The sequence below is a fragment of the Sminthopsis crassicaudata genome, chromosome 1, assembly GCF_048593235.1.
Source record: "Sminthopsis crassicaudata isolate SCR6 chromosome 1, ASM4859323v1, whole genome shotgun sequence".
Classification (NCBI taxonomy): Eukaryota; Metazoa; Chordata; class Mammalia; order Dasyuromorphia; family Dasyuridae; genus Sminthopsis; species Sminthopsis crassicaudata.
The window spans coordinates 584,184,074-584,204,884 of NC_133617.1; the positions used below are offsets into that span (position 1 = coordinate 584,184,074).

Sequence of the window (20,811 nt, forward strand, 5' to 3'; positions counted from 1 at the left end):
ACGCAAACAGTTTACACTCATTTCCCAGTGTTCCTTTTCTGGATGTAGCTGATTCTGTCCATCATTGATCAATTGGAATTGGATTAGCTCTTCTCTACGTTGAAGATATCCACTTCCATCAGCATACATCCTCATATAGTATCATTGTTGAAGTGTATAATGATCTCCTAGTTCTGCTCATTTCACTCAGCATCAGTTGATGTAAGTCTCTCCAAGCCTCCCTGTATTCATCCTGCTGGTCATTTCTTACAGAAAAATAATATTCCATAACATTCACAAACCATAATTTACCTGACCATTCTCCAATTGATGGACATCCATTCATTTTCCAGTTTCTAGCCACTATGAAAAGGGCTGCCACAAACATTTTGGCAAATACAGGTCCCTTTCCCTTCTTTAGTATTTCCTTGGGATATAATCCCAGTAGTAGCACTGCTGGATCAAAGGGTATGCACAGTTTGATAACTTTTTGGGCATAGTTCCAGATTGCTCTCCAGAATGACCGGATTCTTCCACAACTCCACCAACAATGCATCAGTGTCCCAGTTTTCCCACCTCCCCTCCAACATTCCTCGTTATTTGTTCCTGTCATCTTAGCCAATCTGACAGGAGTGTAGTGGTATCTCAGAGTTGTCTTAATTTGCATTTCTCTGATCAATAGTGATTTGGAACACTCTTTCATATAAGTGGAAATAGTTTTAATTTCATCATCTGAAAATTGTTTGTTCATATTCTTTGACCATTTATCAATTGGAGAATGGCTTGATTTCTTATAAATTAAAGTCAATTCTCTGTATATTTTGGAGATGAGGCCTTTATCAGAACCTTTAACTGTAAAAATGTTTTCCCAATTTGTTACTTCCCTTCTAATCTTGTTTGCATTAGTTTTGTTTGTACAAAAGCTTCTTAATTTGATGTAATCAAAATTTTCTATTTTGTGATCAATAATGGTCTCTAGTTCTCCTTGGTCACAAATTCCTTCTTCCTCCACAAGTCTGAGAGGTAAACCATCCCATGTTCCTCCAATTTATTTATGATTTCGTTCTTTATGCCTAAATCTTGGACCCATTTTGATCTAATCTTAGTATGTGGTGTTAAATGTGGGTCCATGCCTAGTTTCTGCCATACCAATTTCCAATTTTCCCAGCAGTTTTTGTCAAATAATAAATTCTTATCCCAAAAGTTGGGATGTTTGGGTTTGTCAAACACTAGATTGCTATTTTTATTCACTATCTTGCCCTGTGAACCTAACCTATGCCACTGATCAACTAGTCTATTTCTTAGCCAATACCAAATGGTTTTGGTGACTGTTGCTTTATAATACAGTTCTAGATCAGGTACAGCTAGACCACCTTCACTTAATTTTTTTTTTCATTACTTCCCTTGAAATTCTCGACCTTTTGTTGTTCCATATGAATTCTGTTGTTATTTTTTCTAGGTCATTAAAATAGTTTCTTGGGAGTCTGATTGGTATAGCACTAAATAAATAGATTAGTTTAGGGAGTATTGTCATCTTGATCATATTCGCTCGGCCTATCCAAGAGCACTGAATGTCTTTCCAATTATTTAAATCTGACTTTATTTTTGTGTCAAGTGTTTTGTAATTTTGCTCATATAATTCCTGACTCTCCTTTGGTGGATATATTCCCAAATATTTTATACTATCGACAGTTATTTTGAATGGAATTTCTCTTTGTATCTCTTGCTGTTGGATTGTGTTGGTAATGTATAAAAATGCTGAGGATTTATATGGATTTATTTTGTTCAGAGTAGTCTTTCAAGCTAATATGTCCATTAGTCCAAAAGGCACAATAAGATAGCATTAAAAAAAAAAAAAAAAAGGAACATAAGGATAAAATAAATTTTGATTAAAACTTAGTAGCTAACTAAAAACAAAATAATTATTTAAATATGCATAGCTATCATTCAATATCAAGAAGTAGCAACATAGAAAAATGGAGAGCCAGTCTCAAAATCTAAAACATGTGGCTTGAAGTAGCACTCCTGATACAGTATTTTTTTAAAACTACAAAAATTAACTTTATTTCATCATTTATATTCATCCAAGTTTTCAATACAATGTAAAAAGACAGTCATTTTTTAAAATCAGAATTCTCAATGAAGAAAAATCTAGAGAATTATAATCAGTTTCTACAAAGTCTAATAATAAAGCCTAAAGTCTAATAATAATAAATATTAGATTTTCAAAGCAGTAATCATTAAGCTGGTATTCGGCGACAAAATAAGCTAGTCATTCATATGACTGAGGAATTCACATTATCAATATCTTTTAGCTATTTCTAAAATCAAAATTAAACTTCAAAAACAAAAATTCCTAATATTTAGATTTGTTTTGGTACATCCATCAGTTTCTTACTAAAATTTTTATTCAAACTATAAATTAAAAGCACTAACTTTAGATCAAAGATTAAAAATAGTAACTATTACTTTCAGAATCAAACACTTTCAGATTGACCAAGGGCAAATGACCTGATTTAGTTTTTCAGTATCTGGATGTAACTAAGACTACATATTGCAAAATAGTTGTTGGTCAGCATTTGCAGAAAGGGTCTGATTCATTGGGAGTACCACATAACTAGTGAAATACAGGACTGGACAAAAATTTTAAAATCCTCAGTATTTTACTAAATTATTTTTGTGAGATTACTCATTTTAATGACATAGTTTTGTTTTTTATGCTTTTTTCTATAATTTTTACTTTACTTTTACTTTACAAGTTTGTTCTTCCTCGTTTCCTAGAATTTAACTATTTAGTACAATGTTTTACATTTTTTTCCCTTAGATGCCTATTAGCAATTATCCTACAAAACAGTAGGAATTAGAAAAGCAAGGATTCTGTTCCATTTTCTTCTTCCACCAACCAACATAGTAGTAAAGACCAATAAAGTCATGATTAAACATTTTTAAACAGACATGAAAATAAGAACTTACACACAGGCTTCCAAAGAGAAAAGATTCTGAGGGACCATAAACTATTCCTTGGGAATATAATTCACTCACCATGACAAAAAGGTTGTAAGTTTTTTAAGACACTATTCTGACATTAAATAAATATAGAACTTCTCTTCTAAATAGTAACCTCATTCAACTGTGCAAACATCTTGTTACCCTAGAACAATTTGTGCTATTACTTACTTTTAGAGCTCGTTGAAAAGTGCTGATGGACAAAAGAGCCAGATCCTGTTGCTCCTCAGCATATCGGACCAGGTAAACATAGACCAGCTTTTTGATCTGGAGGGAAAGTGCAGGAAAGGAAAGATAAAAACCATGTCTGATCATACCAGACTGAAAGATAAGGAACTCACCACATTAAAAAAAAAAAAAAATCCTATAACTCAATATAATATTGCTCAATAATATTTTTGGAATTGAAAATCTTTTAGTTTCAAAGTTATTCTAAATTTTCCTCAAGAAAAATTACAATCTCTATAATAAGGATATTACTCTAGATCATGGAAACAAAATTTCAAAGTGATTTTAAAGTACAGGGTGTTTAATTGTCCATAATATCTAAAAGAAGTATTTCAAGAAAACTACTAAACTAAAATACAGGTAATACCAAAATATGCATTTATAAACCTAGCATAAAATATTGTCCTCTAAAGATTATACATTTATTAAATTCTTAACTTCGCCAATGTAAAAAAAAACAACGTTTTCATATGATTTTTTTTTTTAGTTTGGTTATTGATAGAGTCTATTATGCTAATAATTTTTCCTAATATTGAACCAGCCCTGCATTCCTGGTATAAATGCTACTTGGTCATAGTACTTTATACTGGAGAGTAATCTCTGCTAATATTTTACTTAAGATTTAAAAAAAAAAAATGTCAAGTGCAAAATAGAACAGTAATAACAATATAAAATTGTAAGTCTGTTATATATAATTGGCTTTTTTAAGTGTCTATTAAATCTAAATATTAATTTCAAATCTGTCCTGCTTGTCTGTGTTTCCTTTCGAGAATATCCTTCTGTTATACCTATACATTTCTTTTATGATCTGTAGCAATGATACTCTTTATTAAAAGATTCTCAATGGCTGCAACATACAGTAATGCTCTTATTTTATATAAAAATGAGTTGGGGGAGGAGGGACAGCTAGGTGGCACAGTAGATAAGAGCACCAGCCCTTAAGTCAGGAAGACTTAAATCTGGGATCAAATCTGGGATCAGACACTTAACACTTCCTAGCTGTGTGACCCTGGGCAAGTCATTTATCCCCAATTGCCTAAGAGGAAAAAAATTGAGTGGGGCTTTAATTAATTTCTCCATTGGCAGCCACTGGGGCTTGACTTCAGAGCTTTGTCCATGGAGTTGATTATTTTTTAAATTTTAAAGATTTATTGCTCATATTTAGCATTTTAAAAACTATAGATCAATGGCCCTCTTTTTAAAAAAAAACTTTAATATTATTGAATTTCTCAAAGGAAAAAATAAAACAAATAAACAGAGTGAAAGAAAACAAATTCATACGTTTGCCAGTTCCGAAAATATATGTATCTAGTAGTATATATCATTCTATATCATGAGTCTTATCATTTCCTTAACAGTAGATTTTAGTAGCATATCTGTTTCATCATCAGTCCTGAAATAATGGCTAATTATTACATTGGCAAAGACCTAATATCTTTACATATTGCTTTTCTTTCAGTTACCATATAAACTGTCTTCTTGATTCTTGCCTTACTCTATGTCAGTTCATTCAAATGTTCTCAAATTTTTAAGAAACCATTCTCTTTCTTATTTCTTAGAACATGATAATATTCCTACATTCTTATACCAGTATTCATTCTGGGATTCTCTGATAAGTAATCCCTTAATTTCCACTTCTTTATCACTGAAAGAATTGTTATAAATATTGTTGTATTTATGGATAGTTTTCATCTTCCTTTGTTTTTTGGGGGGAATAAAAGCCTACTAGATTTATCTCTTAAGTCAATGTTGCCTATACACTTTTGTGATTTTAGGGGCATAAATTCTAAATTGCTCACAAAAAAAAATGACTGAATCAATTCACAACTCCAACAACAATGCAATCATGTCATTATCTTCCACAGGTTCTCTAAAACTTGTCTATTAGTTTTAATCACCTTTACCAATCTGATGGCTACAAGGTAAAAATGAATTTAATTTGTATCTCTCAAATAATTGTTTAAATCTTTTTTTTTTTTCATATAGCTACTGGGAACTTAAGATTTCTTTCTTTGAAAACTGCCTGTTCATTTACTTTGATAATGTATTTATCTTTGGGGGAATGGCTAACATTCTTATCTAATTTGCCGATTTATTTATTTAGTCAGAGAAACTTGCTGCAAATATTTTTCCAGTTATCTATTTTGCTTCTAATTTTAACTGTGATGATCTTATTTTATGCAAAAACTTCAGTTTTACAAAATCAAAACTATTCATTTTATTTCTTATGATCTACTTCTCCTATACAAACTTGTATATGGCATTTTCTTCCTTATTCCCCTTATCTGCTTATAGAACCTTTAACATCTGGCCAATAATCTATTTGGATATTATTGTACTACATGTGAGATGATTACCTAAACCTAATTTTTAAGGCTACCTTCTAATTTTCACAATTGCTTTTGTGGGATAAGTCCTATTCTAATATTTGCAATTTTGAAATTTATTGGACACTATAAGTTAACTATGTTCATTTGTTTTTTTACTTTGTAAACCTAAAAAGCTTAAAGCATGGAATCTATGAGGTCAAAACTATTTTCATAATAATGCTAAAATATTTTTAATTTCCATTAGATGTAATTCATATAAACAAAAGCTGGGTATAACTTTTTAGAGTATAATGTGGTTGAGCTACCTAGACACGTAATTGACATACATATTGACATATGATTGGCATATCGGACACATATACTGATAAAACTACACCACTTTTTTTTTTTTTTTTTTAATTTTTCCTTGGCAACGGTTATCTCTTCCATTAGGCTGGAAGACTAGTTTGGGATAATATTGTAAAAAAAATATTTTAGCATTATTATGAAAATAATTTTGATCTCATAGATAACCTAACCCTAAGCTTTTTATGGAAATCATTTAAAAACTAGCAAATACTGATGTTTTCCCTCTGTCTATGATTTATTTCTTCATTCTATTTTCTTGTCTAATGACCACAGGCAGAAATCCTTTAACTCTGTAAAATAAAAATGATGATAATGAACATCTTTATCGTTTATGTTACTGAAAAGCTTCCAACATTTCTATATTACATATAGAGTTTACCTTGATTTTTAGATAGATATTAATTACCATGGTGAGGAAAACATAATTTTTCCTATGTTTTCCAGTAGTGGTGGTGGTGATGTGATTGTGGTTGTGGTTGTTGTTGCTGTTGTTTTAACAGAAAGAGGTATAGAACTTTGTCAAGACTTTTCAATGTCTACTCTATTACTACAATCTTGTGAATTTGGCTGTTTTCTGTTAATATGATCTATTAGGTTTACAATCCTTCTAATAAAATAACCTTAAATTCCCTTATAAATCTGAGCTGCTCACTGAATAATTTTTCTGATATTTTCCTACAGTTTTTTGTTCAATCTTTCATGTAAAATTTCTGCACTAAGATGCACCAGATATGATAATTTATATTTTCTTTATTTAAATTGTCTATTTCTGGTTTAGTTTCTGTGACCCCATTTGAATCACTGAAAGAATTTTTGGAAAATGTTTAATACTGGAATTAGCTGTTTTGTGAATGTTTGCTAAAAATTAATTTGTATATCTAGCTGATGCTAGAGTGCTGTTATTGTTGCTTTTCATTTTTGAATTCATTTGTAATTGATTTAACTTCACTTTTCTAAGATTAGGTTGTTTTAATTTTATTTGATTGTTTTGTTTTATATTTTTGTAAATATTCCAATCGTTTCATTTAAATTATCAATTCTGTTGATATATAATCAGACAAAATAACTTTGTGAAAATGAATGTCTTTTAATTTCAAATTAACTCTCAATTTCCCTTAGGTAAATCATATAATCTTGCTTCATCTGAGTTTCCTCATCTATATAAGAAGATATTACTTTACTGGGTAAAGGAATAACAATTCAAAGTACTTTTAAAGTGCAAATCTCTTAATTTGTTAATTATCCAGAAAGTCTAAAAAAGGCATTCCAAGGAAGACATTATATAAGTATTAAAATATCAACGAGTTTTGTGATTATATACAAAGCATGAATTGTTCTATAGATGATATTTTTCATCTTCACATATATATAAAATGTGGAAACAGGCAAATGTTTCGAAAATTCACTAAGTGTTGAAAACACTTCTCAATGTCTCCCTTAAAGTCAAATTTATTTTATATATCATAAGCTAGAGAAAGGGACTCATTCTGTGATTTCCTTAGCAAGGAAACTCAGGTGAAATTTTCCCTGCCAGTGCATTTCAGCACTTTTCTACAATTTAAAAGTACTGGTAAGGTTAAGTGACCTCCCCAAGATTACAAAGTCACTAAGGGTAGAGACTCTGTTTGACTCCAGGTCTTCCTAAGGTTAAAGTTGGCTTTCTATCTATTATGCCATATAACCTCTATTCTGTAAAATTATAATGGAAAAATGTCATATTCAAAAGTTTAAAAAAGAAAATGAAAGAATATAGGCTGAAATTTATTTACTTTTACTTCATTCTTATTATTTCCAGGTTCTTTCTCCAGGATTTATCGGGATAATAATAATAATAGCTATTATTTATTTAGCACTTATTATGCACCAGGCATTGTGCTAAGCACTTTACAATTATTATTTCATATGAGCCTTGAAGGAACCTTGAGAGGTAGTTATTATTATCCCCATTTTATAAATGAAGAAATTGAATCAAACTAGGGTCACACAGCTAGGATATGTCTGAGGCTACATTTGAACTCAGATTTTTAATGACTCCAGGAATGCTGGTCTATTTACTTTGCCACCCATTGCTCCACATGTTATTCCTCTAACCCCCAATCTATTCAACAGTACTTTATTGCTTCTAACATAAAATACAATCTCTTCAATCCAGCATGTAAAACCCTCTACTATTTGACTCCAACCTACCTTTTTCTTCCATTATTTCCTAAATATCACTGTCCTTTTTGAACACTAAAATCCATTTAAGATAGAATATTAATTCACACACACACACACACACACACACACACACACACATTTATATGTTTCTATCTTCATGACTCCAACTCCCAGGATTGTGGGTCCTGGAAAACTCTTCATAAAATTGACTGCACATTATTGCCAAATTATTCTTCAATTTAAAAAAAAAATCTTTATGATATCACTTTTCTATTAAAAAAAAAAAAAACCGCCACAATTTCCCATTCTCTATCATGTCTATCTTCAACTCTTCAATTAAAAAGCCCCAAATTCTGCCTTCAGAGGCAGAATTTGTCTACTATCTTCTCACTACTAAAAACATTAGCCCTTTTGTTGAGCCAATCACATCACATCTAGTTTTATCATCTCAAAAGCTATATGCGTTTCTACTTCTTTAATCCTGGTTTTATCCTCTATCCATTCCAAAATATCTGTAGTTTTTCCCCAAAGAGTTGTTATTGAATTATTAAATCTTTATTATTTAATGACCAATTACAATGCTGCTTCTATTATGACACTTATGATCAATGATCTTTTCCCTCTATAACTTCTATTTTCTACCATACAATTCACATTTTTAATATAGTTTAATTCTCTATTTTTTCACATGTGTAGTTGGTACTTTATAGTTTTTAATAGCACTATATAAATTTAAGTTTTTATTATTATGCATTTCCCCCTAACTAGATAGATAATGAGTTCCATAGGAAAAGGAATTTTTGGTCTCTCTTCTCTATGCCATTTGGGAATATTTAAATGATTATCAGCTAAAGTCTTATTCCAGGCACTTCTTTATGGTTTGAGAACTTCAAGTTCTCAGGAACTTTCTCAACAGAATATAACATCTGACAAATCCTTTCAAAGCTGGAAAGTTTTTAAACACAGACAGAGACAGTAATAGATTTTATATTACATCATTCTATATTTCCTTTAAAAGTTTTTGGCAAGCTTCCCCTTTAAGGAGGTACAGTGAAAACCAATGTAGGAAAAGAGTTTTAGTGGCTTGTTTTTGTTTTTTTTAAAGACCTTCATAGAATTCGTTCGTAAGCAAACCCTCTCTTTACAAAGCAACTGCAGAGACAACTTTTATGGCTAAATTATAAACTCCAGAATAATTCAGGGTTTATAATGACTACACTAGAAGACTCAGAACTGCAGCTGTGCAAGAAGCCACTGCTATAATTACTCACTATTGGAGAAAAATTTTTGCTACAGTTATGGCAAAAAGCATAACAGTATTAAATCACAGAAGGTTGCAAAACACTAAATTTGTTCTTGTTTTGCTATAAGAACCAATCAATATTGACCACAAGAGGCCGATGCACTGAATGGCTGCAGGTGTTCAGAAAAAGCCTTCTTTCCCTGAAACCACTCTGTGACCAGAAATGGGAGTACTTAGGGTTTCGTGACTACACCATTCTCTGATCAGTTACCTTCATTCAATGTTACTACACTCCTTGCTGTAAAACTAATCATAGCAGGGCTACATTAGGCTGGAAGAACACAGGCAGATCTGTTTAATTAGTTTATCAATACTAGTACATCAAACTTCATGAGTTATTGACTAAAACCTTTGATTATTTTTGTGCTATAACGACTGATTTCTTACTAGGTCACTTTTGGTATATTTTGACATCTAATGACATATGATGAACAGCCCAACTGAGCCTAGGGCAGCATGCACTTAGAAAAATGAAATTTATAGAACACACTTTGGAAACAATGAAACGTCTTTCAATTCTCTGAAGATAATAAAAAGTCTCTTTTAGTTTTCCCCTAATGTCAGAAGATTAAACACGGCTCAATGAATAAAAATAGCAATATATTTTGGGACAAGAAAGCCAGGATATGAAATAAAATGCCACGAGAAAAGAACATTTGTAATTATACTTATTGTGATAATATTAGTTATAGAACACTAAATTATATATAAAAATTCTCACTGCAAAGGAAAAGGTGTCGATTACTTCTAATTCTGACAGTCTTTAAAGTTAACCACTTCTGTTCTTAAAATTACATTACTAATTAATGATATTTATACCCCTTCTAAATTCAACCATCAGCAGCACCCAGGTTTTAGTCATTTCAATATCAACTTAAACATATAATTTCTTATCTGGAACAAAGAGACCAGGAGTTTATTATAAGGGATAGTCAATGCATTGACTTTCTTAATCACCTCTTCCCAAGAGTGATGAAAAGACCTACAAACACAAAAATATAGGAATATTCTTTGGTTTACATAAACCACATTTGTTCTTTGTAAAAAGAAACTATATCCAAAGCACAAGTTTAAAAACTTTAGTGAAATACTAGGTTGGTAGGGATAAATTTCAAAATGATTTCTTAAGAGAGCAGAAAAGGATGTAGATAACCTTCACAAATGTCAACTATAAGGAAATATATTAAGAGAAAAATAAACCAAATTATATACACTAGAGAGAATCTGATTTATCAGTTATATTTAAGGAGATATGGAAATCACTGAAAATCCCTGAAGATGTGTCAAACTTAAAAATTTAACACACACTAATCTGAAAAGTTGAAATTTAAGATGGAGCGAGAGAGACAGGACACACAGTTAGGGTTGTTGATCATGACCAAAGTCTATAAGACTGCTAAAGATATGGAAGGTCATGGTGAATGAGAACTTTTTCATTAAAATCTGGAATACTACTACTAAGAAAAAACTTATTGAAACGTGAAAGACAAGGTTAAGATTAAAAGCAATGTTACTTTTCAATAGTCAAGTATTATCATAAGAAGTGGTACAGTAGAAAAAATAAAAATAATAGGTTTTAAATAAAGGAAATGATATTCAAAATCTGGAATCAGGAGAGAGGGAGAGGAGAGAGAGGAGAAAACAGAGGGAGAAAATGAAATAGCTCCAGCTCAAGTCTAAGAATCAGAATGTAGTACTCTCTTCTTCCTCCACATTACATCATTTGTCCTTCATATGTTGGTACTTAATAAATGCATTACACAATTTCAATTAAGTTTTTCATGTATGTAAGCCTTCAGATGAGCAGCCACATGTTCTTTATATCTCCCATAGTTCTCAGAATTTGGCTATATAAACATTAAGCATTTAAATGTTTGTTTAACGACAGACCAATCTTGGTAGGACCAGAACAGTACATCGTTATTTTCACATAAATTTACTTATTAAATCCCTCAAGCCTCTAAACTTACAGGTACAAAGAACATAACTGCTATGTGACTGCTATATAAAGGAAAGAAAAATCAACAATCTCATGTGAACATGCTGCTCCAATATATCTGCTTTAGGAAGAAAATGATATTCCAAACATTAACCTGCTTTTCCAATCCTTATGTCCCAAAAAGAATGAATCTGATAAGTCATTAAAAAAAAAAAAAAAAAAAAAAAAAGTTAAATTAATCTACTTCCTAAATTGGCACCAATTGTTAAAAATAGATTTTTGGTTGTGTTTTATCAACAAAGTTAGTCAACTCTAAAAATGATTTACAATAACATTATTCAATGTGATGACAATAATCACACAGCTAAGTTATACAATTTATTTACTGTCTTAGAGGACAGTAAATTCAGTTCACTTAGCATATGCTAAAAAACAGAACCAAAAATCCAAACAACAACAACAACAAAAAAAAAAAAAAAAAAAAAAACAACTTCTATTTCAAATTATTCCAATCAAGTTAGTATAGAAGGAAAAATGGTTCATGCATGAAATTTTTTTTTCTAAAAATTCTTTTAAAATTTATTTTCTAAATGCTCTAAATCACTATTGATTAGAGAAATGTAAATTAAGACAACTCTGAAGTACCACTTCACACTTCTCAGATTGGCTAAAATAATGATAATGATAATGTTGGAAGGGATGTGAGAAAACTGGGACACTAATACATTGTTGGTGTAGTTGTGATCAGATCCTACCATTCTGAAGAGCAATTTGAAACAATGCTCAAAAGGATATCAAACAGTACATACACTTTGATCCATCAGTGTCTTTACTGGGCCTACATTCCAAAGAAATCATGAAAAAAATGGAAAAAGGACCCACATGTGCAAAAATGCTTGTAGCAGACCTTTTGAAGTAGCAAGGAACTATAAACTGAATAGATGCCCATCAGTTGGAGAATAGCTGAATAAGTTAAGGTATGTGAATGTAAAGGAATATTATGCCTGGAGAGACTTGCATGAACTGATGCTAAGTGAAAAGAGTAGAACCAGGAGAATATTCTCCATAGCAACAATAAGACTATGTGATGATTAACTGTGATGGACCTGGCTCTTTTCAACAATGATGTGATTCAGGCCAATTTTAATAGACTTATGATGGAGACAACCAACTGAATACAGAAAGGGGACTGAATGTGTATCACAGCATAGTATTTTCAACTTTTTGTTGCTGCTGCTACTGTTGTTATTGTTGTTTGCTTGCTTACTTGGTTTTTTCCTTAATTTTTTTTTCCCTTTTGATCTGATTTTTCTTGTGCATCATGATGAATATAGATATACATTTAGAAGAATTGCATATGTTTAATCTATATTGGATTATTTGCTGTCCAAGGGAAGAGGGAGAAAGGGAAAGAGGAAGAAAAATTTGGAACACAAGGTTTTGCCAGGGTAAATGATGAAAACTCTCTTTGCATGCAGTATTTTGAAAAATAAAAAGCTATTGTTAAGCTATGTTATTTAAAAAATTTCTACATACTTTATTAGATTCTGAGTGTCTCAATTCAAGATTCCTTGAAAAGTAAATTCTAGCCATCTCTGTGAAAAAGCTATTAATGTAGTAATGATTCCTGATTCAATAATTTTAAGTGCTAAACCAGTAGCTGGTATTAGTTTAATCTGGACACTGCAATCATAGCTGTATATTACATATACAACTAATACCTAACTGTTCTGATTCATCTATTTGTATCAAAAATTCAACTGTCATACCTACTTAATGGTTATTTTATTGAGTCAATATACCATGTACTTATATAGCCTCTTCACTCAATTTATCTTCTTTGAAAAAGTGGAAATTATTTAAACATTGACAATAAAATTTTCTAGCAATATTTTATTCATCTATATATACTTAGCTATTGAAATTTTCTTTTAGCTCCTGTAGGTACAGAGTGAAAAAAAGAGAGAAAAGGTACAAATGAATCTCCCATTATATAACAGGAGAAAAACTCTATATGGAAATTAGGAAAAAGTTTCAAATGAACTAATGACTGCCATTTTTGAAAAGCTAACAGTCTTCAATATGGGGAAATCCCAGTTTGGGGGTCACAAACCACAGTTTAAGAATCTGAGCTCTAAATAAAGCAATTCAATTCATCTAGCACTTGTTGATTTTGGACTTGGTAGAAGCCCAGGCTTCTTTTAAGATTCAGCTCAAACACAGCCTTTTCAGTAAGCCTTTCCCAGTGTCCCCAGCTTCTGCTCCCTCTCCTTCCATCCATTCTGCTTCTTATATAATTCTATTTATACAGATGTGGTTCCCCTCTCCATTAGAAGGAAGCCCCTCCCCCCCAGATGGCAGGAACTGTTTTTATTTGTCTGACTCATTGTTGCTGTTTGGTCACATCTGACTCTTCATGATTTGGGACATCTTTTTTCCTTGACAAAGACTGTAGTGTTTTTTTCCTGACAAACACTGTAGTGTTTTATCATTTCCTTGCTTAGTGGAATAAGGCAAATTTAGGTGAAGTGACCTGTCCAGGGTCACACAGCTAGTGAGTGACTGAGACATTCAAACTCACATCTTCTTGACTGCAGATCCAGCATTCTATCCATTAAGCCACATAGCTGCTTTCTGACACATAGAAAGCAATTAATAAATACTTGATGATTAATTGATTGAAAAAAAAAAAAAGAATCTGAACTCTAGAAGACTGATTCCAAATTAAATGAGCTCTACATTTTGGTATGCATCAAAAATCATGGTAAATTTTAATATCCTATATTTCCATGTCCTTTTTGATGATTTTTGAACAAAGAAGTAAAAGTGATAGAGAACCATTACATTACCATACTAAGTACTAAGTATATATGTGAACTAAAAAACCATCATCTCATCAATTCCACTTGGTTAGTACCTTGTTTCAAGTATACTTCTCCAAAGTTCAGGCCCTCTACTAGACCCTAAGCAAGTCATTTAATCTGTTTGCCTTAATCCACTGGAAAAGGAAATGGCAAACCATTGTCATGATATAGCCCATGTTGTCATGAAGATATGGGTACAAACAAACTGAGTAATACATGCCAAATACTATGTGCTAAATGCTTTTACAAATATCTCATTTGATCCTCCCAATCCTGCTAGGTAAGTGTTACTATCCCCATTTTACAACTGAAGAAACTGAGGCTGAAAAGTTAAATAATTTGCCCAGGGTCACACAGAAAGCATCTGATCTAAATTTGAAATCAGAATCTACCCACCAACTAGCTTACTGCTCTATCCACTGCACTACCTAGGGGCCTGTACTGATATATGGGCATGTCATTTCCTCTGCTGGAACTGAAGCTCCTTAAGAGTAGAGTCAACTTCATTTCTGTGTATCCTGAACCCTTAGAATGGAGTCTACTTAGCACATGGTAAGTACTTAATAAGTGTTTGTTGAATGACTGAAAATGATCCCTTGTTTCATAAAAACAGTGATTCTTGTTGCCTTGGGACACATTATAAGATTCCACCAATTTTTTTATTTGCCTAGCCAAGAAGAATCCTTTAGTCTCTTTCAATTTAGCAGCAACTTCTTTCTGTCATGTTGTTTTATTTTTTGTGAAAAAGTCAAGATTGATATGACTAAATTTCTCTAGTGATGTGCCCACCTGACCACTAAACAAGCATCTCACATTTAGAGTAATAACAACTAACTTTGTGTTCATGAATATCTTACAAGTTATATGATTCTTGGCAGCTTCTGCCTGTTTTTCTATCAGTCAGATACTGTCATTTCCAAAATGGATTAGGGATTTAGAGAACTGAGAGCCATTCTATATACAGGGAGCAGGGGTGGAGGAATACACAGGGAGAAGGAGGAGAGGTGTCATACAATGTCATGTCAGATCTACAGGCTGATCAGTCCTCAACAAGCTACCATAGTCAGCATACAGAAGGAGCCATTCTAACCTGACAGGACCTGCTGCAGTTTATGCTCTTCTGCTACAATCTGGCATCCAAGTAATAGAATATCTATACTTATTACAGAATCTTTTACTTCTGTGACATCGTATCATCCTCACTTCAACAAACTTTCATATATAATCTGTTATAATTTATAAAACAAATTATTTTTCATGGATTACATTTAAATCAATTATTTCCTGATGTACATTAGAGAACCAACTCAATCTCATCATGAAGTGATCATGAAGTTACATGGATTATTTTCTTCTGGACATTTTTCAAAGAAATAATAAATTCCACCCTCTATGAAATGCAGATTCCTTTAAATCTGTATCACAAAGTGGCTCTTTATGATTTTGTACTTAAATTTGGAGAGGGAGTGGAAAAAGTCATCATTAAATTAAGAAGATGGTTCAGAAATAGGGTCTATCTTACTTGAGGAACCATAGCTCTCTAAATAGACAACAGACCAAATGTTACTTATTAAAAGTTAAATCTGAACAATAATAATCATTTTGGATATCCCAAGTATCTATAACAAAAGTATTGTTAAATTGATTGTAATTGGGAAGTATTCTACTAAAACATCTTTATTAGCACAATTAAAGCAGCTAGCAATTAAAACAAAACAAAACAAAACACAAAAAACGAATCTAATCAGACTCAAGAGGAATGTTTAGTTTTAGACCGTGGGTAATATCTTCCTTTCATTCCAATATAGAAAATTTATAAATTTGTTCTTTCAATGCCAACCAGCAATATCAATGATTCACATTCAGAGAAAGAATTAGGGTTCTATCTTTACACCAAATTCCTCCAGAGGGGCTAATCCACTCTACAGTTCAATCTAAAATCATCTTAAGCTTTCCAAGAAATATTTTTTATCACACCTATCTCACTGGATCTATACTAACTATCACCTCAATTCTAAATCAAAGTTGAACAGGAATCTATAGACAGGAAAATAGGATAGAATAATTTAATCATTTTTCTAGGTAAATTCTTTTCAATATCAGATTTCACCTTCTGTAATAACTTTAAACCAAGTAAACTATAATGTGTCTTTTTTTATTATACTTTATATGTAAATTTTTTCATTGAAATTAAGGCATTAACCTATCTTGTTTAATTTAATAAGTTTTTTAAACATTTCAAAGTAACAAGAAACTTTTTAATAACAAAAGAAATCATAGAAATACTATATCAGAACATACCTCAATATTTTTACTGGCCACATTTTTTACAACAGCAGGAAAGAGTTCAGATGCATTTTTCCCCTTTGCAATCATCTGAAACACAAAGTATAATATTAATGTTTTAACATATATAACAGATATCAAATTTACTTTACACATTGATATTGTGTAAGACTAAATAATTCTGTGAATGGATAAGTTATTAAATCAATTTCATGATAAAATACTTGTAGGTAACAAGATTAAATGCACCTTTTAAAGTTTATTCTCTTCAAACATTTTTATTGAGATCATGGTACATGGTAATAAGATTATACAATGATCAATTCTGACGGATGTGGCTCTTTTTCAACAATGAGATGATTCAGGCCAGTTCCTATGATCATATAATGAATAAAGAGGACTGTAAGAACTGAGGGTGGACCACAACGTAGCATTTTCACTCTTTTTGTTGTTGACTGCTTGCATTTCATTTTCTTTCTCATTTGTTTCCTTTTTCATCTGATTTGTCTTGTGCAGCAAGATAATTGTACAAATATGTATGCATATATTGGACATAACATATTTTTACCATGTTTAACATATTGGATTGCTTGCCATCTAGGGGAGGGGAGGGGTTAGAAAGGGAAATTGAAACAGAAGGTTTTTGCAAGGAACAATGTTGAAAAATTATCCATGCATATCTTTTAAAAATAAAAAGCTTTAATTAAGATATGGATCCACACTTAACACCATATACCAAGATAAGATCAAAATGGGTCCATGATTTAGGCATAAAGAGGGAGATAATAAATAGATTAGAGGAACAGAGGATAATCTACCTCTCAGACTTGTGGAGGAGGAAGGAATTTATGACCAGAGGAGAACTAGAGATCATTATTGATCACAAAATAGAAGATTTTGATTACATCAAACTAAAAAGTTTCTGTACAAATAATACTAATGCAAACAAGATTAGAAGGGAAGTAACAAATTGGGAAAATATTTTTAAAAACAAAGGTTCTGACAAAGGTCTCATTTCCAAAATATATAGAGAACTGACCCTAATTTATAAGAAACCGAACCATTCTCCAATTGATAAATGGTCAAAGGATATGAACAGACAATTCTCAGAGGGAGAAATTGAAACTATATCCACTCACATGAAAGAGTGTTCCAAATCACTACTGATCAGAGAAATGCAAATTAAGACCACTCTGAGATACCACTACACACCTGTCAGATTGGCTAAGATGACAGGAACAAATAATGATAAATGTTGGAGGGGATTTGGGGAAATTGGGACACTAATACATTGCTGGTGGAGTTGCGAAAGAATCCAGCCATTCTGGAGAGCAATCTGGAATTATGCCCAAAAAGTTATCAAACTGTGCATACCCTTTGACCCAGCAGCGCTACTACTGGGATTATATCCCAAAGAAATACTAAAGAGTGGAAAGAGACATATATGTGCCAAAATGTTTGTGGCAGCTCTTTTTGTTGTAGCTAGAAACTGGAAGATGAATGGATGTCCATCAGTTGGAGAATGGTTGGGTAAATTGTGGTATATGAAGGTTATGGAATATTATTGCTCGGTAAGAAATGACCAGCAGGAGGAATATAGAGAGGCTTGGAGAGACTTACATCAACTGATGCTGAGTGAAATGAGCAGAACCAGAAGATCACTGTACACTTCAACAACAATACTGTATGAGGATGTATTCTGATGGAAGTGGAAATCTTCAACATAAAGAAGATCCAACTCACTTCCAGTTGATCAATGATGGACAGAGGTAGCTACACCCAGAGAAGAAACACTGGGAAGTGAATGTAAATTGTTAGCACTAATATCTGTCTGCCCAGGTTGCATGTACCTTCGGATCCTAATGTTTATTGTGCAACAAGAAAATGATATTCACACACATGTATTGTACCTAGACTATATTGTAACACATGTAAAATGTATGGGATTGCCTGTCATCAGGGGGAGGGAATGGAGGGAGGGGGGGTAATTTGGAAAAATGAATACAAGGGATAATATTATAAAATATATATATATATATATATATATATATATATATATATATATATATATATATATATATATATAATAAAAAAAAATAAAAAAAATAAATAGTGGGTTGGGGCTACAAAAAAAAAAAAAAAAAAGAATTGGACAGATGACTACTGACATCCTTTGGCCTCAAATTACATGATTATATGATTCTCTGACTCAAATAATAAACTATCTTGTAACAGAAAAAACAAACAAAAAAAAAAAAAGCTTTAATTAAAAAAATATTTTTATTAAACATTCATTACAATCAAGATACTGTCCTTCAAAGAAAGGAATTTTCTTAAGAAAGCAAAAGGTTGAGTTTTTTTTAAACTTTTTAAATGAACTTAATCATAAGCAAATACAACATTTCAATATACAAAGCATAACAAGATGATTAAATAATAAACTAAAAACTTCTGTTATGTACAACTCATCATATTTTTAATTGAAAGGGAGCTTTCATAAAATTACAAAGGAAACAATTATATTGAAATATAGTTACAAAAAAAAAAATTTTAAGCAAGCCCAAAAACACTCCACTGGAGTAATTATATAATACATATATAATCTGTTTGATCTTGTTTGTAACTCAAGAATTCTTGGGACTATAGTGCCTCCCCTTCAAATGTTTTATAAATTTAAGGGAGGAAAAAAAAAACTCATTTACCAAATGTAATTCTAAATATAGGCAAGATCTATTTCTTTCACATAGCTTATAAGAAAATATCTTCCTTTCATCAGAATTAGGATATCTAGAGGATGATTAGACACTTATTCTATATACTCCATCAATTTTCTGTGAAAGAAACAGCAACAGAGAGATATTAAAAAACATTCATCTTCACTTCCTACTTTATTCCATGTCTTGATGACATAACATGATTTCTTATCATATTTATCCTTTTTGTGTGTTTTGTCTCCTCTTATAAAATGTTATCTCTTTGAGAGCAGGAACTATCTTTTACTTTTCTATTTGCATCCCCAGTATCAGCACAGAACTTTGTACATAGTGTTTGTATAAACACTTATACAATATACAATATATTTTATTTTTTAAAATTTCATTTCAGGAACTCTTACCTCAAAAATTATATCATATCCTCTGAGTAGAAAGAAAAGGAGAAGATAAGAGGCCCAAAGTCCCACATATATCCTTTCCAATTGCACTAGCTCCTACATCATTGCTTTAAAAACATACTCAGATGCCTATCAAAGCATCTATATTTCATGGTTTTTGTTAGTTTTTTTTTCATAGCTTTTCTTTTTTATTATTTTTATTTTTCTTTCCCAAAATGATTAATATGGAAATAGTATAAATGATTTTACATGTATAACTTATATCAGATTACTTGGTATTTTGGGAGAGGAGTAATAAGGGAGGGAGGGAGAAAAAAAAGTTTGGAACTCAAAATCTTACATGTATTTGGAAAAATAAAATGTTACTAAATTTTTTAAAAAATTTAAAAACTGATAAAACATGCCCAAGTCTCTCTCTATATATGGCCTTCAAACTAATTCTTCTTTCCTTTCATAGCTTTTACTACCTCATCATTCAACTTCTTTTATAACTACTCACAAGTTGATTTCTATCCTCATGCATACTTCTGAAACTACTCCAAAATAAAAAATATATTATACCCTAGAAAAGTCCATTGTTGATTGCTTTGGACAAATTCAAAGTACTTTGTCCAAACTGTTTTAGACAAAGTAAAAAGTACCATAAAAAAAAAACAATAACTTGATTTATACGGACATTATTAATAAAAATATGTTCCTGTTGACCTTCATATTCATTAAAGCAGCAAAACAAACAAACAAAAAAATGTCCTATAGGCAGTAGGAATTCCACAAATCCTTTAGTCCTCTAGCCCAATTAAATCACAAGAATTATCTGGTTGCCATCTTCAATGAAAATAATAAATGTTGTTCCTTTTACGCCAAGTAGTCTGTATTTTATCTCATGATATGGATAAACAGGAGCATTAAGAAAATCATATTAGCATCTATATAAATGACGGATTGCAGATGAAACAAACTGAAGGCAAACATTTCACTATAGCATAAAAAGAAAGCTTCTGCTTACTCTACAACTTTTAAAATGGATAAAACTTAGAAATAAGAAGTTATGTTATGTTCTACATAGATGTAGAATAGCATTATAAAGATCTTAGTAAAGAAAGTAATCAAACAGCATGGAAAAGCAAGGGGATTTATATCATATTCCTACCAATAATTAAAAATGAAAAGTTATCAGTTACTACATTGATACTGAAAAGCAATTTTAAAATTATTCAGTAGAGAATTAATTATATTAACAAGCATATCTATAAGTC

At 31.3% G+C, this 20,811-nt stretch overlaps 1 protein-coding gene across 2 annotated transcripts in view; it reads right to left on the reverse strand.

The window, feature by feature from the left end:
* Positions 1 to 20,811, reverse strand: part of AP3B1 (adaptor related protein complex 3 subunit beta 1) — a 318,879-nt gene that overhangs the window by 223,562 nt on the left and 74,506 nt on the right. For both annotated transcript variants that reach the window (XM_074282333.1, XM_074282332.1), the window contains exons 3-4: positions 16,459 to 16,533; positions 3,157 to 3,252 (exon numbers count right to left, since the gene is read on the reverse strand). In XM_074282333.1, the coding sequence (XP_074138434.1) occupies positions 3,157 to 3,252; positions 16,459 to 16,533 (171 nt within the window). The remainder of the gene's footprint in view (positions 1 to 3,156; positions 3,253 to 16,458; positions 16,534 to 20,811) is intronic.